Source organism: Carassius carassius, chromosome 46, assembly GCF_963082965.1.
Source record: "Carassius carassius chromosome 46, fCarCar2.1, whole genome shotgun sequence".
In the NCBI taxonomy this organism is placed as follows: Eukaryota; Metazoa; Chordata; class Actinopteri; order Cypriniformes; family Cyprinidae; genus Carassius; species Carassius carassius.
In genome coordinates this window covers 4,207,471-4,224,823 of record NC_081800.1, presented here as the reverse complement: position 1 = coordinate 4,224,823, position 17,353 = coordinate 4,207,471, and the positions used below count along the sequence as shown (strand labels likewise).

The window sequence follows — 17,353 nt, the reverse complement described above, 5'->3', positions numbered from 1 at the left end:
GTCACCACCCCGAATGCTCTTTTTGATCATTTCTAAACCCTCAACCATTAGGCCTTCTGGATTACTATTGTGCACATTTTGAAAATGTTTTGCCATAGGGTAATCTAAATTAGCTTTTCTAATGGCATATATATGCTCCGATACTCTGTCTTTGAGACATCTCTTGGTCCGACCTACATAAAAGCATCCACATTTGCATGATAACCTCTATACCACAAAAGTGGTGTTGCAATTAATGAATGTCTTTATGTTGTACCTCTTATCTGTCTTGAAATTGCAGAATTCTTTGCATTCTTTAATATTAGAACAATGGTTACAAGACCCACATTTGTAAGTACCTTTTAATTGTCTGTTAAGCCAAGTGGTCTGTTTTTTAGCAGGAAGATGACTAGATACTAGCCTATCTCGTAGAGTTGGAGCCCTCTTGAAACAAATTTTTGGAGATGCAGAAAACACTTCTCTAAGAACAGGATCACTCTTAATAAGATTCCAATTTGAGTGTAAAATCCTTTTTATGGGATTGGCTAAAGAGCTATATTCTGTCACAAAATAGGCCTGATTCTGTAAACAGGATCGTTTTGTCTTCTTCTGGAATGATCTCTGTTTTCGATTCATTAAGAATTCATTAAGGCACTGGAAGAATCTGGGTTAAAAGACAAATACAACTGTCATCAGCGTAAGAATGAAATATCACACCATATTTATCCAAAATCAATCCCAACGGTAGCATATACAGAGAAAAGAAAAAAGGCGCTAAAATAGAGCCTTGCGGGACACCACAAGAAATGGGTGCCAATGCCGATACTAATTTTCTCATAGGGACCGAAAAACTCCTATTTTGAAAATATGACTTCATCCATCTTAAGGCATTTCCACAGATACCCACATATGTTTCAAGACGAGATATAAGTATTTGATGGTCAATCATATCAAACGCTGCCGTAAGATCTAAAAGTGAAAGTTCAGTAAAATATCATTAAAAACTCTCAGCAAAGCTAATTCAGTGCTTTGATGTTTTTTTTTTTTTTTACCTGATTGAAACACTTCACAGATCTAATTTGTATCAACAAATGACTGAAGTTGGGTCAGAACGTTCTTCTCCATGATTTTAGCCAAGAATGGAAGTTTTGAGATTGGTCTAAAATAACACACTCTAATCCAAATTTGATTTCTTCAAAAGGGGTTGGATCACTGCATGTTTACAGTAGTCAGGCACAATCCCAGAAAAAAAAACTTGTATAAATTATAGACACTATAAAAAGGCCAACTGAATTTGAAGCGTGCTTAAATTAAATGGTTCGGAACAATATCTTGAGGAGAAGTTGTAGACTTTAGTCAGAGTATAATATCCTCAAGGATTGAGAGAAAAATTGGCTCAAAATTGGAGAAAGTAACACCAGATACCGATTGCTAAATTACATAAGAACAATGGCTAAATGTTCAATTTCTAAAAAAAAATAAAATAAAAAATGAAAAGTAATTGCATAAATCCATCATTATTCATCCATCTCTCACTTTCTGACTTTGGCTCAGGGACAGGGATAGAGATGACCTTGATTACCAGAGCATTTACCCCCCCTCCCCCCATACACACAGAGAGAGAGAGAGAGAGCACTGAACTCCAGCCCTCTGTCCATCAGTTCAATAAACTCTATTCTCACTCCAACACACACAACTGAAGTCACACGGACTCAATTTCACTGTGCGCTGTGTTAACTCAAGGTCAACGAACAACACCGGCACTGAAGCGTCTGTGATTGTCTGTCACTCAGCTCTGCTTTACAAAGTGCTGACCAGACCAAGTGAACCTCAAACTGCTGACCGAAAATGGAAACAATATGTCTTCCATCGCAACAAGTGCTGTATGTCATTTTTGGTCTGTCTACGGCACTTCAGACTTGGAGAACAATCGCTACTGCAGCCTGTAAACTAAGCAGTGCAGGGATTCGTCTACTGTGAGTCCTGATCACTCAGAGGACTAAAGACTCCTGAGATGAGTCAGAACTTAAAAGAGAAAAAAGAGCAAAAAGCCCAATTACATGGAGAAGTGCAGTCTATGCTTTTAGGAACAAAACAGGACCAAAAAAAAAAAAAAGTGGTAGAGCGTCATGGGGTTTGTGGCGCTTCACAAAACCATTATTTAAAAGGGATAAGGCTGGGATTTGTACACGTGATCTAACAATGCTGCAGGGCACAAACACCATAATATTCAGTATACAGACAAATAAACGGCAAATACACAACAAAAAACCTCAACCAGCACAAATAATGAACCTTCGATTTGCCTTAGACCTCATACTACCTATATTTGATGTTAATACTCAGATACGTGTCACAGGTTTTTGGATAATTTTTACAGAGGTGGTGGATTACTTAACAAAATATGACAATGTCATTTTACTTTTAACTAGATTCTATTATTGTATTATTATAAGCTTTAAAGTTGTCATTTACATTTTTGTTAAAATAAGTATTTATTTTTAATTACTTTTCTTTAAACTATTTTGCTTTCAGTTTATTTTTTTCAGTTATAGTTTTTCTATTTTAGTTCCTCAACAGTTAGTTGTCAAGACAACATTTCTAATTTGTGTAAGTTTTTAATATTTATATTTCAGCTTTATTTAAATTAATGGAAATTATTTTAATAACTTACCTTTGTTAAACAGCAACCACACTGATGAAACACACTTTAAAAACTGTCATTTTAAAGAAAACATAACATAAAAATGGTTCAGTAAAGTAAGCTTACTAAGTATTTACAATTTTGCCATGCATGTTTTTTTTCTCTGTAAAATATAGTTGTTTCAAATGAATATTGAAAGATTATGGGTATCTTTAGTCAGATGCATTTACATTGTGACAATGTCTGTAAAGGTGTGAACCATATGGTCCATACAGTTAGAATAGTAAAGGACCATCTTTCTTTAGGAACCTCTTGTAGATTGCATGATCTCCAGTGGGAAGTTTGCAGCACTTTTGTGTTCAGGTATAAATTTCAAGACAGAATTTTGGAAAAGCTGAGATTTAGGGATAAGATATTTTGAAGACCAACAGGTTAACACCAGTGTTGAAGACTTATTTTATGTATTAGGGAAATCAAATACATCGGCGAGCAACCCAAACCACTGCTCAGCCAAATACAGCTACATCTAAATCTAACAATTACCATATAATTTACAGTAAAATTTTATATTTAGCACAACTAAATATACTGCTTTAAAAATCATACTTCAATGACAAATATTTGGAAAATTATATTTTTATCTTATAGGGGAGAAAGGGCAACCCATCACATTTAAAGTTTTTAATATTTCTTAATTTACATATGTATTTGAAAGAATATACTGTACATTAATGTGTGAGTGTGTGTGTTTTCTCATGTGGTTAACAGCCAGAAAATCAAGTTGGCCACCAAATAGTCTTTTCAGATTGGATTAACATGATATGTTCATGATATGGTTATCATTTGATTCTTCTGGTTAAGATGTTAGTAAAACAGAATACACTACTGTTTTATCGTTGTTGGTTCAATATTTGTTATGAAAAAGGGCTTACATTTGTATTTCTCCTCCAGGTGACCCTTACAAAGAGAGAGAAGACCAATCTTCATGGACAGAACTCGAATTTTCCCACTGCGACCCCTGTGGCACACAAAAACATTATGGATTAGAGAAAGAAGCAGCTATAAGCACATGACAATACTATACATCCGCCCATAATCGATTGGGGAATACATTTCAGTAGTGTTTAGTTTGTATAATACTGTGTCTATATTGGAAGCCACCTCTCAGCTTCTGAAATACACAGGACACATCCATCAGCTGTGAGCTCCAGGCGAGCCTTCAGCAAAATGAGGGGATTTCTTTGTGATGTGCAGACAGTGGCAGGGTCATAATCTGAGCCATCTAGTGTTGTTGTGTCATAACGTGCCACTTGTCTGGTGTACAAACAGCACAAGAGTCTAATACGTACGTGTCGTAGACATTGAGCAGCCAGTTGAGACACATGTCCACACAGAGTGGGACGTTGACCAGGTCTTTGTGTTCCTGCTCCAGGCCGTCATACACAGACGTCAAGCAGTTGATGACCTCAGGAACCGTCAGCTGCTGGGAGTTTACCGTCAAACTGTGCTGCTGGAACATGGACTGAGCCACACTCAGATCCAACAGATCCACTGAGACACACAGAGAGACAATGTTGGTCTTCACTGAAATCAATGTTTAAGACTAATTCACCATGGATCCCTTAAGATTTTCCTATGGTGTTTAATAATGGGGCTTTTCAATTCATGAGTGTGTTCAGTATCAGTTTCATTCATTTATAAAATGTTCAACTTATATTTACCACAGGCCTTGTTTTACTCGTATACTGGAAACCCCAAAGGAAAATCTTCAAGGAACTAATGGTGAATTAGACTTCAATCAGCCACGCATCGTACAAGCAACGCCAAGGTCATGGGTTTGATTCCCATGAAAAGCAAGAACTGATCAAATGTAAATGTGCAGCTAGAATGCAATGTAGGGCACTTTAGATAAAAGTGTCTGCAAAATAAATAATTTTTAATGTACATGCGAAAAAAATAAAATAATAATTTGTATTTATGCATTTGTTAATGCAGTAATGTTTTTAACGCAGCAATGCTTAAATGCTTAAGCAGTTTAAAATTGTGGGGTTTTTTTCAATAAGAAGGAATATAATATTATGTAGGTGCAAAATAATATATATATATATTTAACTTATGAGGTTTTATTTGAGGGCAGAGCTACAAAAATAGAAACTAGAAGAGAAATAGTAGCTACTGGCGAAATGTCTTTTAGTGTCCACAGCCGGTTAGAGCAAACGTCCTGATTAACATGGAAGTTGAATCACTTGTCAGGCTCTGTTAGGACACGGTGTGAGTGTCTGAACGATCACCACTATTCATCTTTGATGGAGCGATGGACGCCATATTCCCTGTTTACACTTTTTAATGAGACAATTAACAACGTAAGAAACAAACACATGCAAATGAAGAGGATGTGAGGCATGGAGACAGAGGAATGAGGAGATCACGCACACAAACGCTCCTCACTCATTCTCTTTGTGCTGTTAATTGGGCCTTTCTGAGTTAATTGAGCTGAAAGAGTGAGACGATGCAAGCATGCATCTCTAATCACACACACACACACTTACAGCAGAGGGCTTTCTGCAGCCGGCGGATCTTCATCGCCGTCCTGTACGCAGAGAACCGCACGTTGTTGAGGTCAGCTAAAAGAAAACAGAAGAGAAAGCCATTGAAAAGTAAACACACAGACTATAAACTGAACTGAACTAGCTGAGTCTGAACTGAGTCTGAATAGAAATGTTCAATGTGTGAAAAAGATGTTAGATTCACGGATTAATTCCGTTCTTTTAAGTCTGTTATTTTTAATGATTCGTGACATGTGAAAACCATAAATACCACACCATTTGACTCAATCTACATTCACAAACTGAACTTGACAACACAGTTATAAACAGCAGCAGTTCATTGAATATTTTACATTAAATATAGAATACATTGAATATACAGTTTGTACAGTATAAAAACCATTACGCCTATGGGATGAACACACCTTTCACAAAAACTAACGTGTGTGTGTGTGTCCGCAGAGGCCTGCTGTCGGTAGAGGTGTGTGTGTGTGTGTTTGCAGGAAACCTCCAGAGTCACCAAACACACTCACACACACACACACACACCTCTACCGACAGCAGGCCTCTGCGGACGCATGCTGTCCAGTGTTTATTCAGCTGTGTATTTGTTGAGACTTGAGCTGCTCTGAGCGCCGGTCAGACGTGTGTGTGTTGGAGTCACTTACACAGAGAATGATAGAGCTCGGTCATCTTGGGATGGTCCCAGCACGTCGTCTGACTCTGATGACTGCAGAAGAGAACAGAGAGGGACAATGTTTGTGAGAGAGATGCCATTTTGGACACAAAAAGGTTTGGGGTGAACGACTTGAGCTGAATGAAGTGAAAACAGCAGACGGATGAGATAAAGGTCTAGAGCAGAAATAAAGGGAGAGCTCAGGAGACACTTTGTACTATCCATTTCATTTAGTTCGGGTCAGATGTGACCTGACAGAGGAGCGTCCCGTCCGCTGACCTCAGTAACTCAGCTGTCATTACATGCCCCCCTCTCTCCCTCAGAGTCTGACACACATGTACTAACAGAATAAGAGTGTGCAACGGCAATTAACCTGGACAAAGTTTCCAGTAACCGACAGGACTTCTTTTTGGTAGGGGCTTTTTATTTATTCATTTATATTTATATGGGTTGCATGACTTTTGGCATGATCACTTGCAATAACATTTAATCTCAAATGAAAACATGTCATGTTGCTTCTGCTAAAATGTTCGGGCGCAAAGAACAAACAGACTATTATTATTTCAACTAATACTGGTAACTAATACTATTGGGCCAAAAGATTTAAATGAGCTCAATATGGGAATTAGCATCCTGTGGAGGAAAACAACTTTTCGAAAACTACTACTCATATTTATGATGAGTGATTTCAACAAAGCCCTGGGCTTTTACGTTAACTCTTCCAAGTAATCTGGATGGAAATATCTGCCTGACAGATGATAAAACGGCCACAATTAGAGCCATATCTAGAGACTAGAATATCATAGGGACTCTTTTGACTTGGGTCAGTGAGTAACTGCCACACAGATCATCCTAGCAATGTGTTCAACTCATATTTTCCTCAGATATCCTAAACATTTGCCACTCAGTGCTAAATGAGCAGAGCTAGATGGTGCGAGGAAGTGTAATCGAGCTTGAAATCATGTTTGCCAAAATGACTGCAGGTGTCATTTCTAAAATGCATAAAAAAAAAATGAATAAAAAAAATTGATTCGATCGGTTTATAAGATGTGCATTAAACCACTGGAGTTATGTTGCCTTTATATGCTTTTTTCGATCTTCAAAGTTGGTCAACATTCACTTTCACTGTTCCTTCAGAGTTGAAATAGTTCTACAGGAGAAGAAAAGTCACAAATTTAGGATGGCATGACAATTTTGATTTTTGCATGAACCAGAATTAACTACCAAAAATGTCATGCTGAATAATGTCTGGAGTGGATATAATCTTGAGGCCAACACCAGATATGTACATTTCACACAGTAATACCAGTAAATTACCGGTAAATACAAAAATTTAAGGGGCTAATGTCTGACTGAGTTCCTGTTTAGCAGAGACAGACATGGCAGCTCCTGAGGGATGCTGGGACAGGTGTTGAGGGATCCTCATCATGTCATTCATGACTCATTCACATGTTGATGAGAACTTCTCTCCGCTCTGCTCCGCTCCACTGCTGTCTCAGACCAACACACACACCCTGATGGACGTTCAGGGCTCAGCTTTACTGAAGCATGCATGGAGCCAGGTGATGGCAGATGATTGTTCTGTCACACAAATTGGTTTTCAGCAGGATCAGTGAGGAACGCTGTGTTCAGGGATGTTTCGATGTCTGTGCTCTGGGCCATACTTGAACTGGTTACCGCAGACAGCTGAAATAAACAACTACAGGACCACAGCGAAGAAGTGTCATCATCCATCTGCCTCGCCGTCTACAGCTAGATTCTGTTAAGGGTTTGTATCTTAATTCCAACAAGTGTTGCAGTGAAATAGCTGCTAACACTAGCATTCATGGGGGTGTTTTTGAAAGAAGTCTCATCATTATCATTAGCAACGCTGCAATTATTTGATCAAAACTACTTTAAAAACAGAACTATTGTGAAATTATTAAAATAAAATAAAATCTATTTAAATAATTTCAAAATGTAATTTATGAGTCAAAGCTGTATTTTCAGCATCATTCCTCCAGTCTTCAGTGTCACATGATCTTCAGAAATCATCCTAATATACTGATTTACTGTTCGAGAAACATTTGTGATTATTATCAATGTTGAAAACAGTTGCGCTGCTTCATATTTTTGATTAACAAAAAGCTAAAATGAAAACCATATTGATTTGAAATATAATTATTTTGCATCATCTTAATTTGTCTCGACTGTCACTTCTTATCAGTTGAATCAAACAAAAACAATAATTAACTGACCCCACACTTTTGGAAGGTAGAGTAATATATACAGTACAGACCAAAAGTTTGGAAACATTACAATTTTTAATGTTTCTGAAAGAAGTTTCTTCTGCTCATCAAGCCTGCTTTTATTTGATCAAAAATACTGAAAAAAAATTAATATTGTGATATATTATTACAATTTAAAATAATTGTTTTTAAATGTATTATACTTTAAATTATCATTTTTTTCTATGATGCAAAGCTGAATTTTTAGGATCATTATCACATGATCCTTTAGAAATCATTCTAATATGATGATTCATTATCAAAGCTGGAAACAGTTCTGCTGCTTAATATTTGTTCAGATCATGTGATACTTTTTTAGGATACTTTGATGAATAAAAAGTAAAAAATAAAAAAAAATAAAAAGAAGCTATGTTTTTAAAATATAAATATTTTGTAATAACAATATACACTACAGGTCAGTAATTTTTTTTCTTTCTTTTTTTAAATAAAATCAATACTTTTATTCAGCAAGGATGTGTTAAATTGATCAAAAGTGATAGTAAAGAAAATATATTATTAGAATTTTTATTTTTATTTTGAGTAAATGCAGTTCTTTTTAACTTTTTATTGATCAAATATATGAGACAGCAGAACTGTTTGCAACACTCATAATAAATCAGAATATTAGAATGATTTCTAAATGATCATGTGACAGACTGGATGTTACATGTGACACTGAAGGCTGGAGGAATGATGCTGAAAATTCAGCTTTGCATCACAGGAATACATTATTTTTTTTAAGTATATTCAAATAGAAAACAATTATTTTAAGTTGTAATAATATTTCACAATATTACTGTTTTTTCTGTATTTTTGATCAAATAAAAGCAGGCTTGATGAGCAGAAGAAACTTCTTTCAAAAACATTAAAAATAGTAATGTTTCCAAACTTTTGGTCTGTACTGTATATATATATATATATATATATATATATATATATATATATATATATATATATATATATACAGTATATATAACAGTAATACTCACTCTCTCAAGAAAGTAACTCGTAGTCTTGAATGCAAATGGAGAAAAACTAACTTGGAAGTTTTTAGAATTAATAGTACTGGCAAATTATAGGCCTATTTCAAATCTTCCATTTATGTCTAAAATTTTAGAAAAAGTTGTGTCTGCTCAATTGGGCACCTTCCTGCATAAAAATGATCTGTATGAAGAATTTCAGTCAGGTTTCAGGCCCCACCATAGCACAGAAACTGCACTTGTTAAAATTACAAATGACCTGCTTCTTGCGTCAGATCAAGGCTGCATCTCATTTCTAGTTTTACTTGATCTTAGTGCTGCGTTCGACACCATAGATCATGACATACTCATAGATCGATTACAAAACTATACAGGTATTCAAGGGCAGGCTCTAAGATGGTTTAGATCCTACCTGTCCGATCGCTACCATTTTGTTTACTTAAATGGGGTGTCATCTCATTTATCATCAGTAAAATATGGAGTGCCACAAGGATCCGTCCTAGGTCCCCTTCTATTTTCAATATACATGTTGCCCCTTGGTAATATTATTAGAAAATACGGAATTAGCTTCCACTGTTATGCTGATGATACTCAGCTATATATCTCAACGAGTGTGTTAAAAATGTAAAAGATTGGATGACAAATAATTTTCTCCAATTAAATTCGGATAAGACAGAGATATTAATTATTGGACCAAAAAACACCACACAGAATCTTGTAGATTACAATCTGCAACTAGACGGATATACTGTTACTTCCTCTACAGTCAGAAATCTGGGTGTTATATTAGACAGCAATTTGTCTTTTGAAAATCATATTTCCAATGTTACAAAAACTGCATTCTTCCATCTTAGAAACATTGCCAAGCTACGAAACATGTTATCTGTTTCTGATGCAGAAAAGCTAGTTCATGCTTTCATGACCTCTAGACTGGACTATTGTAATGGACTTCTAGGTGGTTGTCCTGCTTCGTCAATAAACAAGCTACAGGTAGTCCAAAATGCAGCAGCTAGAGTCCTTACCAGGTCAAGAAAATATGATCATATTACCCCAATTTTACAGTCTCTGCACTGGCTACCTATTAAGTTCTGTATCAGTTACAAATTATCATTACTTGCCTATAAGGCCCTAAATGGTTTAGCTCCTGCGTACCTAACTAGCCTTCTACCACGCTACAACCCATCACGCACCCTAAGGTCACAAAACGCTGGACTTTTGGTAGTTCCTAGGATAGCAAAGTCCACTAAAGGAGGTAGAGCTTTTTCACATTTGGCTCCCAAACTCTGGAATAGCCTTCCTGATAATGTTCGGGGTTCAGACACACTCTCTCTGTTTAAATCTAGATTAAAAACTCATCTCTTTCGCCAAGCATTCGAATAATGTATCTCTTAAATTGTGAGTGTAGTTGCATCTGCATTTTTATTCTTTAGCTTGGGTTAAACTAATTTTACTTTGTTGGATCAGCAGCTATGCTAATGATGTCTCTATTTTGTTTCTATGTTTTGCCACGGGATTTACATCCCGTGGTAACTAGGATTTACACAAGCTCCAGTCTGGATCCAGAACACCTGAGAAGAGATGATGCTGACCCTCAGAGGACCCCAGATGATGCTAACCTTGAATCAACAAACAGAACTAACAATTATTGCTACATGTGTGACTGCATCATATAATTACTATTAATTAATAATATTGATAGCTCATCTTCTAGCTGACTACGTCTTGTATTATTATTATTATTTTTATTTTTCTAAAATCCTGTCAAACGTGCACAAACTACTAGCTACTACTAAATATTGTAGAAACATAATTTTCTGTAAAGTTGCTTTGTAACGATTTGTATTGTAAAAAGCGCTATACAAATAAACTTGAATTGAATTGAATTGAATTGAATATATATATATAAAATAAAAACTGCTTGGTTCCCTTCTGCACCCAGAGGTTTACAGTACTGGATGTGAGAGGGGTTTCACTGACAGCGCTGAGCTGCTTACAGGATTAGCTGCTGCTCTCTCTCTCTCACTCACACACACACACACACACACACACACACACACACACACACACACACACACACACACACACACACACACACACACTCTCTCTCTCTCTCTCTCTCTCTCTCTCTCTCTGAAGTCCAGGGAGCTCTGAATACACTCTGATGAATAAACATGAACTCTACACAACTAATATCCACAAAAAAGTCATTAGAATTACAGAAATATGATTTAGACAAAATATTTTGTAAATAAAGTAAATTTCCTTTCATTTGGCCTCAGGCAGTTTCCTCTTTAAACAGGTTTAACATTTCATCATCATCATCATCATCAGCACCATCTCCACTTGATATGCACCAAAATTCATCACACACATCTCCGTTATTTAAAACACACTTCATCCCTTTGATCTCTCCAATGAATGGTTGATTTGAGTCAGTGTCAAGTATGTGTTTCTTTTTACAAACAAACACACATCCTATTAATACAACACATAATACTATTAATAATACTATTTTAATACTTTTTCTTCTGACAATTAAACAAATTAAAAAAAAAAAAAAAACACAATAAAAATAATAACAATTCATTTAATTTATTTACTTGCTAGACAGAGTTCAATGCAATAAGCAAAGTAATGTTCTAGTGTTCAGTTTTTAATGGACATGGACAACCAAAATTAACAAAAGAGATCTGAATCCAGATTTAAGGCCACAAACAGTGTGAATGCACTTTTTTTCACTTTTTGGCCCGCTTAAAGAGTTAATAATGATCACCCAAGTGTAAAAACACCTTGTTAGTGGCAGTTCTTTTCTTTAAAGCTGTTTCACAGGTAAATCTGCCTGTCATGGCCAACAAGCTCCCATAGATCGCCCTCCACACTGAGCTCTGATTTCAGACGGCTGAGGGCTTTCCCTCACAATTACCAGGGCACCGAGAGCCAGTGACTTTTAATTAGAAAGCCCAATATGCTTTGCTAATTCCTGCTGCCTCAGAACAGGAAGATCAATGAGCCAAGAGGACACGGCGTACAGAGAACCAAAGGTTTGTTCTGGAGATCAGCTCTAGAAGTAAGAGCAGCCTCACACAAGGCTTTCTGTAAATGTAAGAGAGATTCCCTCAGGAACTAAATAATACTAGCCAATGGCGATTCAATTGCCAAGGTGTCCGTAGAGGGTTGCAACCTAACCAGTCGTCATTATTAATGCCTGAGCACAAAAATGACACAAACTGAAATGTGTTCTTCATGATGAGAGAAACGTTCCCCTCAAATTTTAATGAAGATTAAAGCAACTTTGTCCATGCAACCATGGCATGCATTTTTCGTGAGGTTTCGAGACTGACCTAATTTCCATTGCGACTTGTAACAAAGAATTTCTCAGTGTGGTTCAATAAAGTAATACTGAGTCTGATTTTGATAATTAAACAGACCGTTTTTCTAATGCTAAATGTTTTTTTTTCAGTTTAGTTTTTTATCATTTTTATTAATCTTTTACATCCATGCACTATTTTTATAATGCAATAAGAAGCTACTTTTTTCATGTCTTTATCTTAATACATGGTTTTATTTTAAAAAGGAGCTTTACACACAACCTTATTAGAGCTAATGGTAATGACCTGTATTGTTATACATTTATGTAGTCTTGATTTAGGTGTGAACAGTGGTTTTACATTTAAAAATGTAAATCTAGTTCAAGTCATTTTTAGCACGCCATATTCAACTTTAATCATGTAATTTCACAGCAACAAAAATGTGGCTAGTAAAAATGCTGTGTGGCTAGTAACTTTGGAAAACCACTAGCCACATTGGCTAGCGAGCAAAAAAGTTAATGTCAAGCCCTGCATATATGGATGGCCATAAGGGTGCTGTCAGAGAAACAGAAGTTCAGCTCCAGGCATTCGTTACAACACACCTGTTGTCCTGCACACACACGGCTGCTTGTGTCCATTTCTGATTTTACAGCCCCTTTCATCTCCTTTTCTCAACTACAAAACTCCAGGGTTGAAACGTAATGCACTGCTGATCTGGATGAAATTAACAATCTGTTCGACACAACTCAGCATCACAGTTTAGTGAGTAATAACTGTAGGAACCATGCATTTAAATGGGGACTACAGATGCCATGGTACATTTTCAGAAAGTATATTCTTCTTTCTCTGGTCACTATTATATATATATATTAGGGGTGGGACGATACAGGTACCTCACGATTCAATTCTGTGGCGATATGTGGTCCACGATATGATAATATCACGATTCGCGATATCTATGATATTCAATATATTGGAAGAAATTTCATCAACGATATATCACGATATATGTGGCTGAAAAGAAAAAGAAGGAATAAGGAAATTTTATGCATTTATTAATGCCAACATTTCCAACATTGTGCAAAGAAATATGCATTTGCATAATAACTCACTGCCTCCTGGTCTTAAATGTTAACACTGTACATCTAGACAGATAAAAGTGCATGAACATTACAAAACAACATGAACATTAACATGTGTAAACCATAATACTGAAACGTCAGTAGTAAGTTACTGTAAACAGTGGACACATCAAGGCATATTCTTCTTGAGGAACGTTTAGCAGACCGGAGCTCACCCTCCACTTTGGCTCTGGTATCTGCATACAATGCAGGGATGACTTTGTCTGTAAAGTGCCGACGACTCGGTATCTCGTATCTCGGTTCCAGTGTTGTCAACATTCTGCAAAATCCATCATTCTCGACCACGCTGTAGGGCGAAGGTCCTTGCAAATAAATTTGGCGATGGACTTAGTGATACTCTGTGCCCTCGGCCACCCAAAGGGGAGCTTTGCTTTGAACGCAGTAGTGATTGTCGGCTGACTTGGTTTGCCCTCATTATCACCTGAGAGTAGTTCACCGTTATAGCGAACGAGGTGCATTTGCAGATTCGTAGTGTTGCTGTTATATTTTATCTTTGCAAAGCAGTTCATGCAGATTGCATAGACTTTATCCAGTGCCTTTCCGTCGACTGTCTCATAAAACCCGAAGTGTCTCCACACTTTAGAGTGGAAACTAGCGTGTGGGTCTTTGATTAGTTTTTTATTGTTTTCCGCCATTCTTCTCGCTTCTCTTTTTTTTCTGCAATTCTCTGTTGTTGTAAGTTAACTTGTGTTCTTCACCGGCTGCTGTTTGCGCCACTTTACCCCTATTTACTCGAACAGCGCCCCCCGCAAACAGAATGGTAGATATTGGGTAGTGACAGTGACACTGACAACGGGTAAATTAATCATTTTGTGTTGTAATAAAATATCGATATTGTGCGTTAGTGTATCGATTATTTATTGCGACAGAGAGCACAACAATATATTGCAATATCGATTTTTTTCCCACCCCTAATATATATACAGTACAGACCAAAAGTTTGGAAACATTACAATTTTTAATGTTTCTGAAAGAAGTTTCTTCTGCTCATCAAGCCTGCTTTTATTTGATCAAAAATACAGAAAAAAATGTAATATTGTGATATATTATTACAATTTAAAATAATTGTTTTTAAATGTATTATACTTTAAATGATCATTTATTTCTGTGATGCAAAGCTGAATTTTTAGGATCATTATCACATGATCCTTTAGAAATCATTCTAATATGATGATTCATTATCAAAGTTGGAAACAGTTCTGCTGCTTAATATTTGTTCAGAACATGTGATACTTTTTTAGGATACTTTGATGAATAAAAAGTAAAAAAAGAAGCTATGTTTTTAAAATATAAATATTTTGTAATAACAATATACACTACAGGTCAGCAAATTGGGGTCAGTTATTTTTTTTCTTTCTTTTTTTTAAATAAAATCAATACTTTTATTCAGCAAGGATGTGTTAAATTGATCAAAAGTGATAGTAAAGAAAATATATTATTAGAATTTTTATTTTTATTTTGAGTAAATGCAGTTCTTTTTAACTTTTTATTGATCAAATATATGAGACAGCAGAACTGTTTGCAACACTCATAATAAATCAGAATATTAGAATGATTTCTAAATGATCATGTGACAGACTGGATGTTACATGTGACACTGAAGGCTGGAGGAATGATGCTGAAAATTCAGCTTTGCATCACAGGAATACATAATTTTTTTTAAGTATATTCAAATAGAAAACAATTATTTTAAGTTGTAATAATATTTCACAATATTACAGTTTTTTCTGTATTTTTGATCAAATAAATGCAGGCTTGATGAGCAGAAGAAACTTCTTTCAAAAACATTAAAAATAGTAATGTTTCCAAACTTTTGGTCTGTACTGTATATATATATATATATAAATATATATATATATATATATATATATATTTTTTTTTTTCATTAATATGCCATTCATCCCCATCGATTTCTGGTTGTTTTCTAAGCTGGCCCATTGTCAGGATGCTGCTATAAGCAACAGTCTTTCTCTCTCCATTTCTGTCTCTCGGGGCTCGATGGCCACTTAGCTGAAGGGACAATGTATTCAGGCAAAGGAGCTGTAGCTGAGGGAATTGCCTATAGTCTGCAGAGACATTGTGAGATCACGCTTGAATTTACTGAATAAATCCAGCTTGTCACGGTGGCTTGGATTCGACTGTTTTCACATGACAAATGTGAGTTACAATACACAACCTGATCTCCACTGAGACCCTGGGGTCCTAGTTCAGGCCAAGAAATGTTTACTGCTGCTTTCACACTTTGTTTTATTGTTGTATTTTTTCCAGTTTTTTATTTATTTATTTTCTTTTTTTATTATTATTATTATTTCGTTTTTTCAGCAAGGATGCACTAAATTGATCAAAAATGAACAGTAAATTCATTTATAATGATTTCTATTTTAAATAACTGTTGGAAATACAAATGAAAGTTTGAAATAAACCACCTATTTAAGAGTCCATATATATATATATATATATATATATATATATATATATATATATATATATATATATATATATATATATATATATATATATATATATATATATATAGTTTACTTTACCAAGACAGTGAAGAGATGAAACCCACTATTTTCACATAGCATCTTTAGGATATAATAACATAAGAAAATAAAATCCAGATTTTGATTTTTTAAAGATTTTTTATAAAAACAGAAAATTTTTCCCCAAAATGCCGTAAATCCATTGGATCGATTCTTTTTTAATATTGAAACTGTTGAAAATACACAACAAAGTAAGATGATCCACATATGACAGCCTTTGAACTTGGTAAATACTAATCTTACAGAATATTGCGTAGCTTGTCAGTTACTGTTTACAATGCATGGAATAGTGCGCTGTGATTGGTTGAGCGGATATTGCATTTACGTAATATAAAAAATTGCCTTTTCTATTTGATGTTTTAAAAATGGTGTTTATCGTGTTGTAGAACCAAACTCTTCATATATATATATATATATATATATATATATATATATATATATATATATATATATATATATATATATATATATATTAGTAGTGGGCATAGATGAATTTTTTTAATCTAGATTAATCTCACTGTGATCTTGAAATAAATCTAGATTAATCTATATTAAAATGGCTCATTCGAATTCTGCCGAAGGCATTCAGAATATGTGTGTTACCCAAATTAAATTGACAAACAGTAAGTCTTTGAGAAGGGGTTTATCAAGCTAGGTGGTGCATTAGACCAGGGGCTCATCTCCTGTTTCCAAAATGCATTACAAAGTGCTTGAAAAAGCTGTAAACTAATTCCACATTGCACAAGGTGCAAACAACCTTACGCCTGTTTCACACATACTCTGTCTGCAGTGCGAATGCGTTGCATATTTTTTTACGCACACATGTTAACGGATTCCAGTTGCGTTCCAGGAGCGATGCGTCTGCAGCAGTGCAGCGATCGTTCACGTACCGAGGAGCAGACTGCAAACGCGTCCTGTGTGAAAGCACATCGAGTCCGTGCTGCACCACATACGTAACGCAGACGGACTGCAGACGGAGTATGTGTGAAACAGGCGTGAGCAGGGCCGTAGCTGGGGTCAGCGGTGACCCGGTGAAGGTGGTACCAGTGGGCCCTGTTTGAAATTGTTTAATTTATATGGTCAGTTTATTTTTATTTATTTGTGCTATTTACACAATGTTTGTTTTTTTCAAGTTTGTAGGTGTCAAGGTACAGAAACCAAATAATTAAATGTAAAATAGCACTAAAATAGACAATAGATAGTCTTCAATGTAAAAATGAAATATACAATCAAACTACAAAGTAATTCAGTCAAGAGCAGTGAGT

At 35.5% G+C, this 17,353-nt stretch overlaps 1 protein-coding gene across 4 annotated transcripts in view; it reads right to left on the bottom strand.

Annotated features, from left to right (window-relative positions):
* Nucleotides 1-17,353, bottom strand: part of LOC132129571 (utrophin-like) — a 150,860-nt gene that overhangs the window by 44,954 nt on the left and 88,553 nt on the right. For all 4 annotated transcript variants that reach the window (XM_059541200.1, XM_059541199.1, XM_059541198.1 and 1 more), the window contains 4 exons: nucleotides 5,838-5,899; nucleotides 5,173-5,247; nucleotides 3,973-4,174; nucleotides 3,556-3,641 (listed from right to left, as the gene is read on the bottom strand). In XM_059541200.1, coding sequence (XP_059397183.1) covers nucleotides 3,556-3,641; nucleotides 3,973-4,174; nucleotides 5,173-5,247; nucleotides 5,838-5,899 — 425 coding nt within the window. The remainder of the gene's footprint in view (nucleotides 1-3,555; nucleotides 3,642-3,972; nucleotides 4,175-5,172; nucleotides 5,248-5,837; nucleotides 5,900-17,353) is intronic.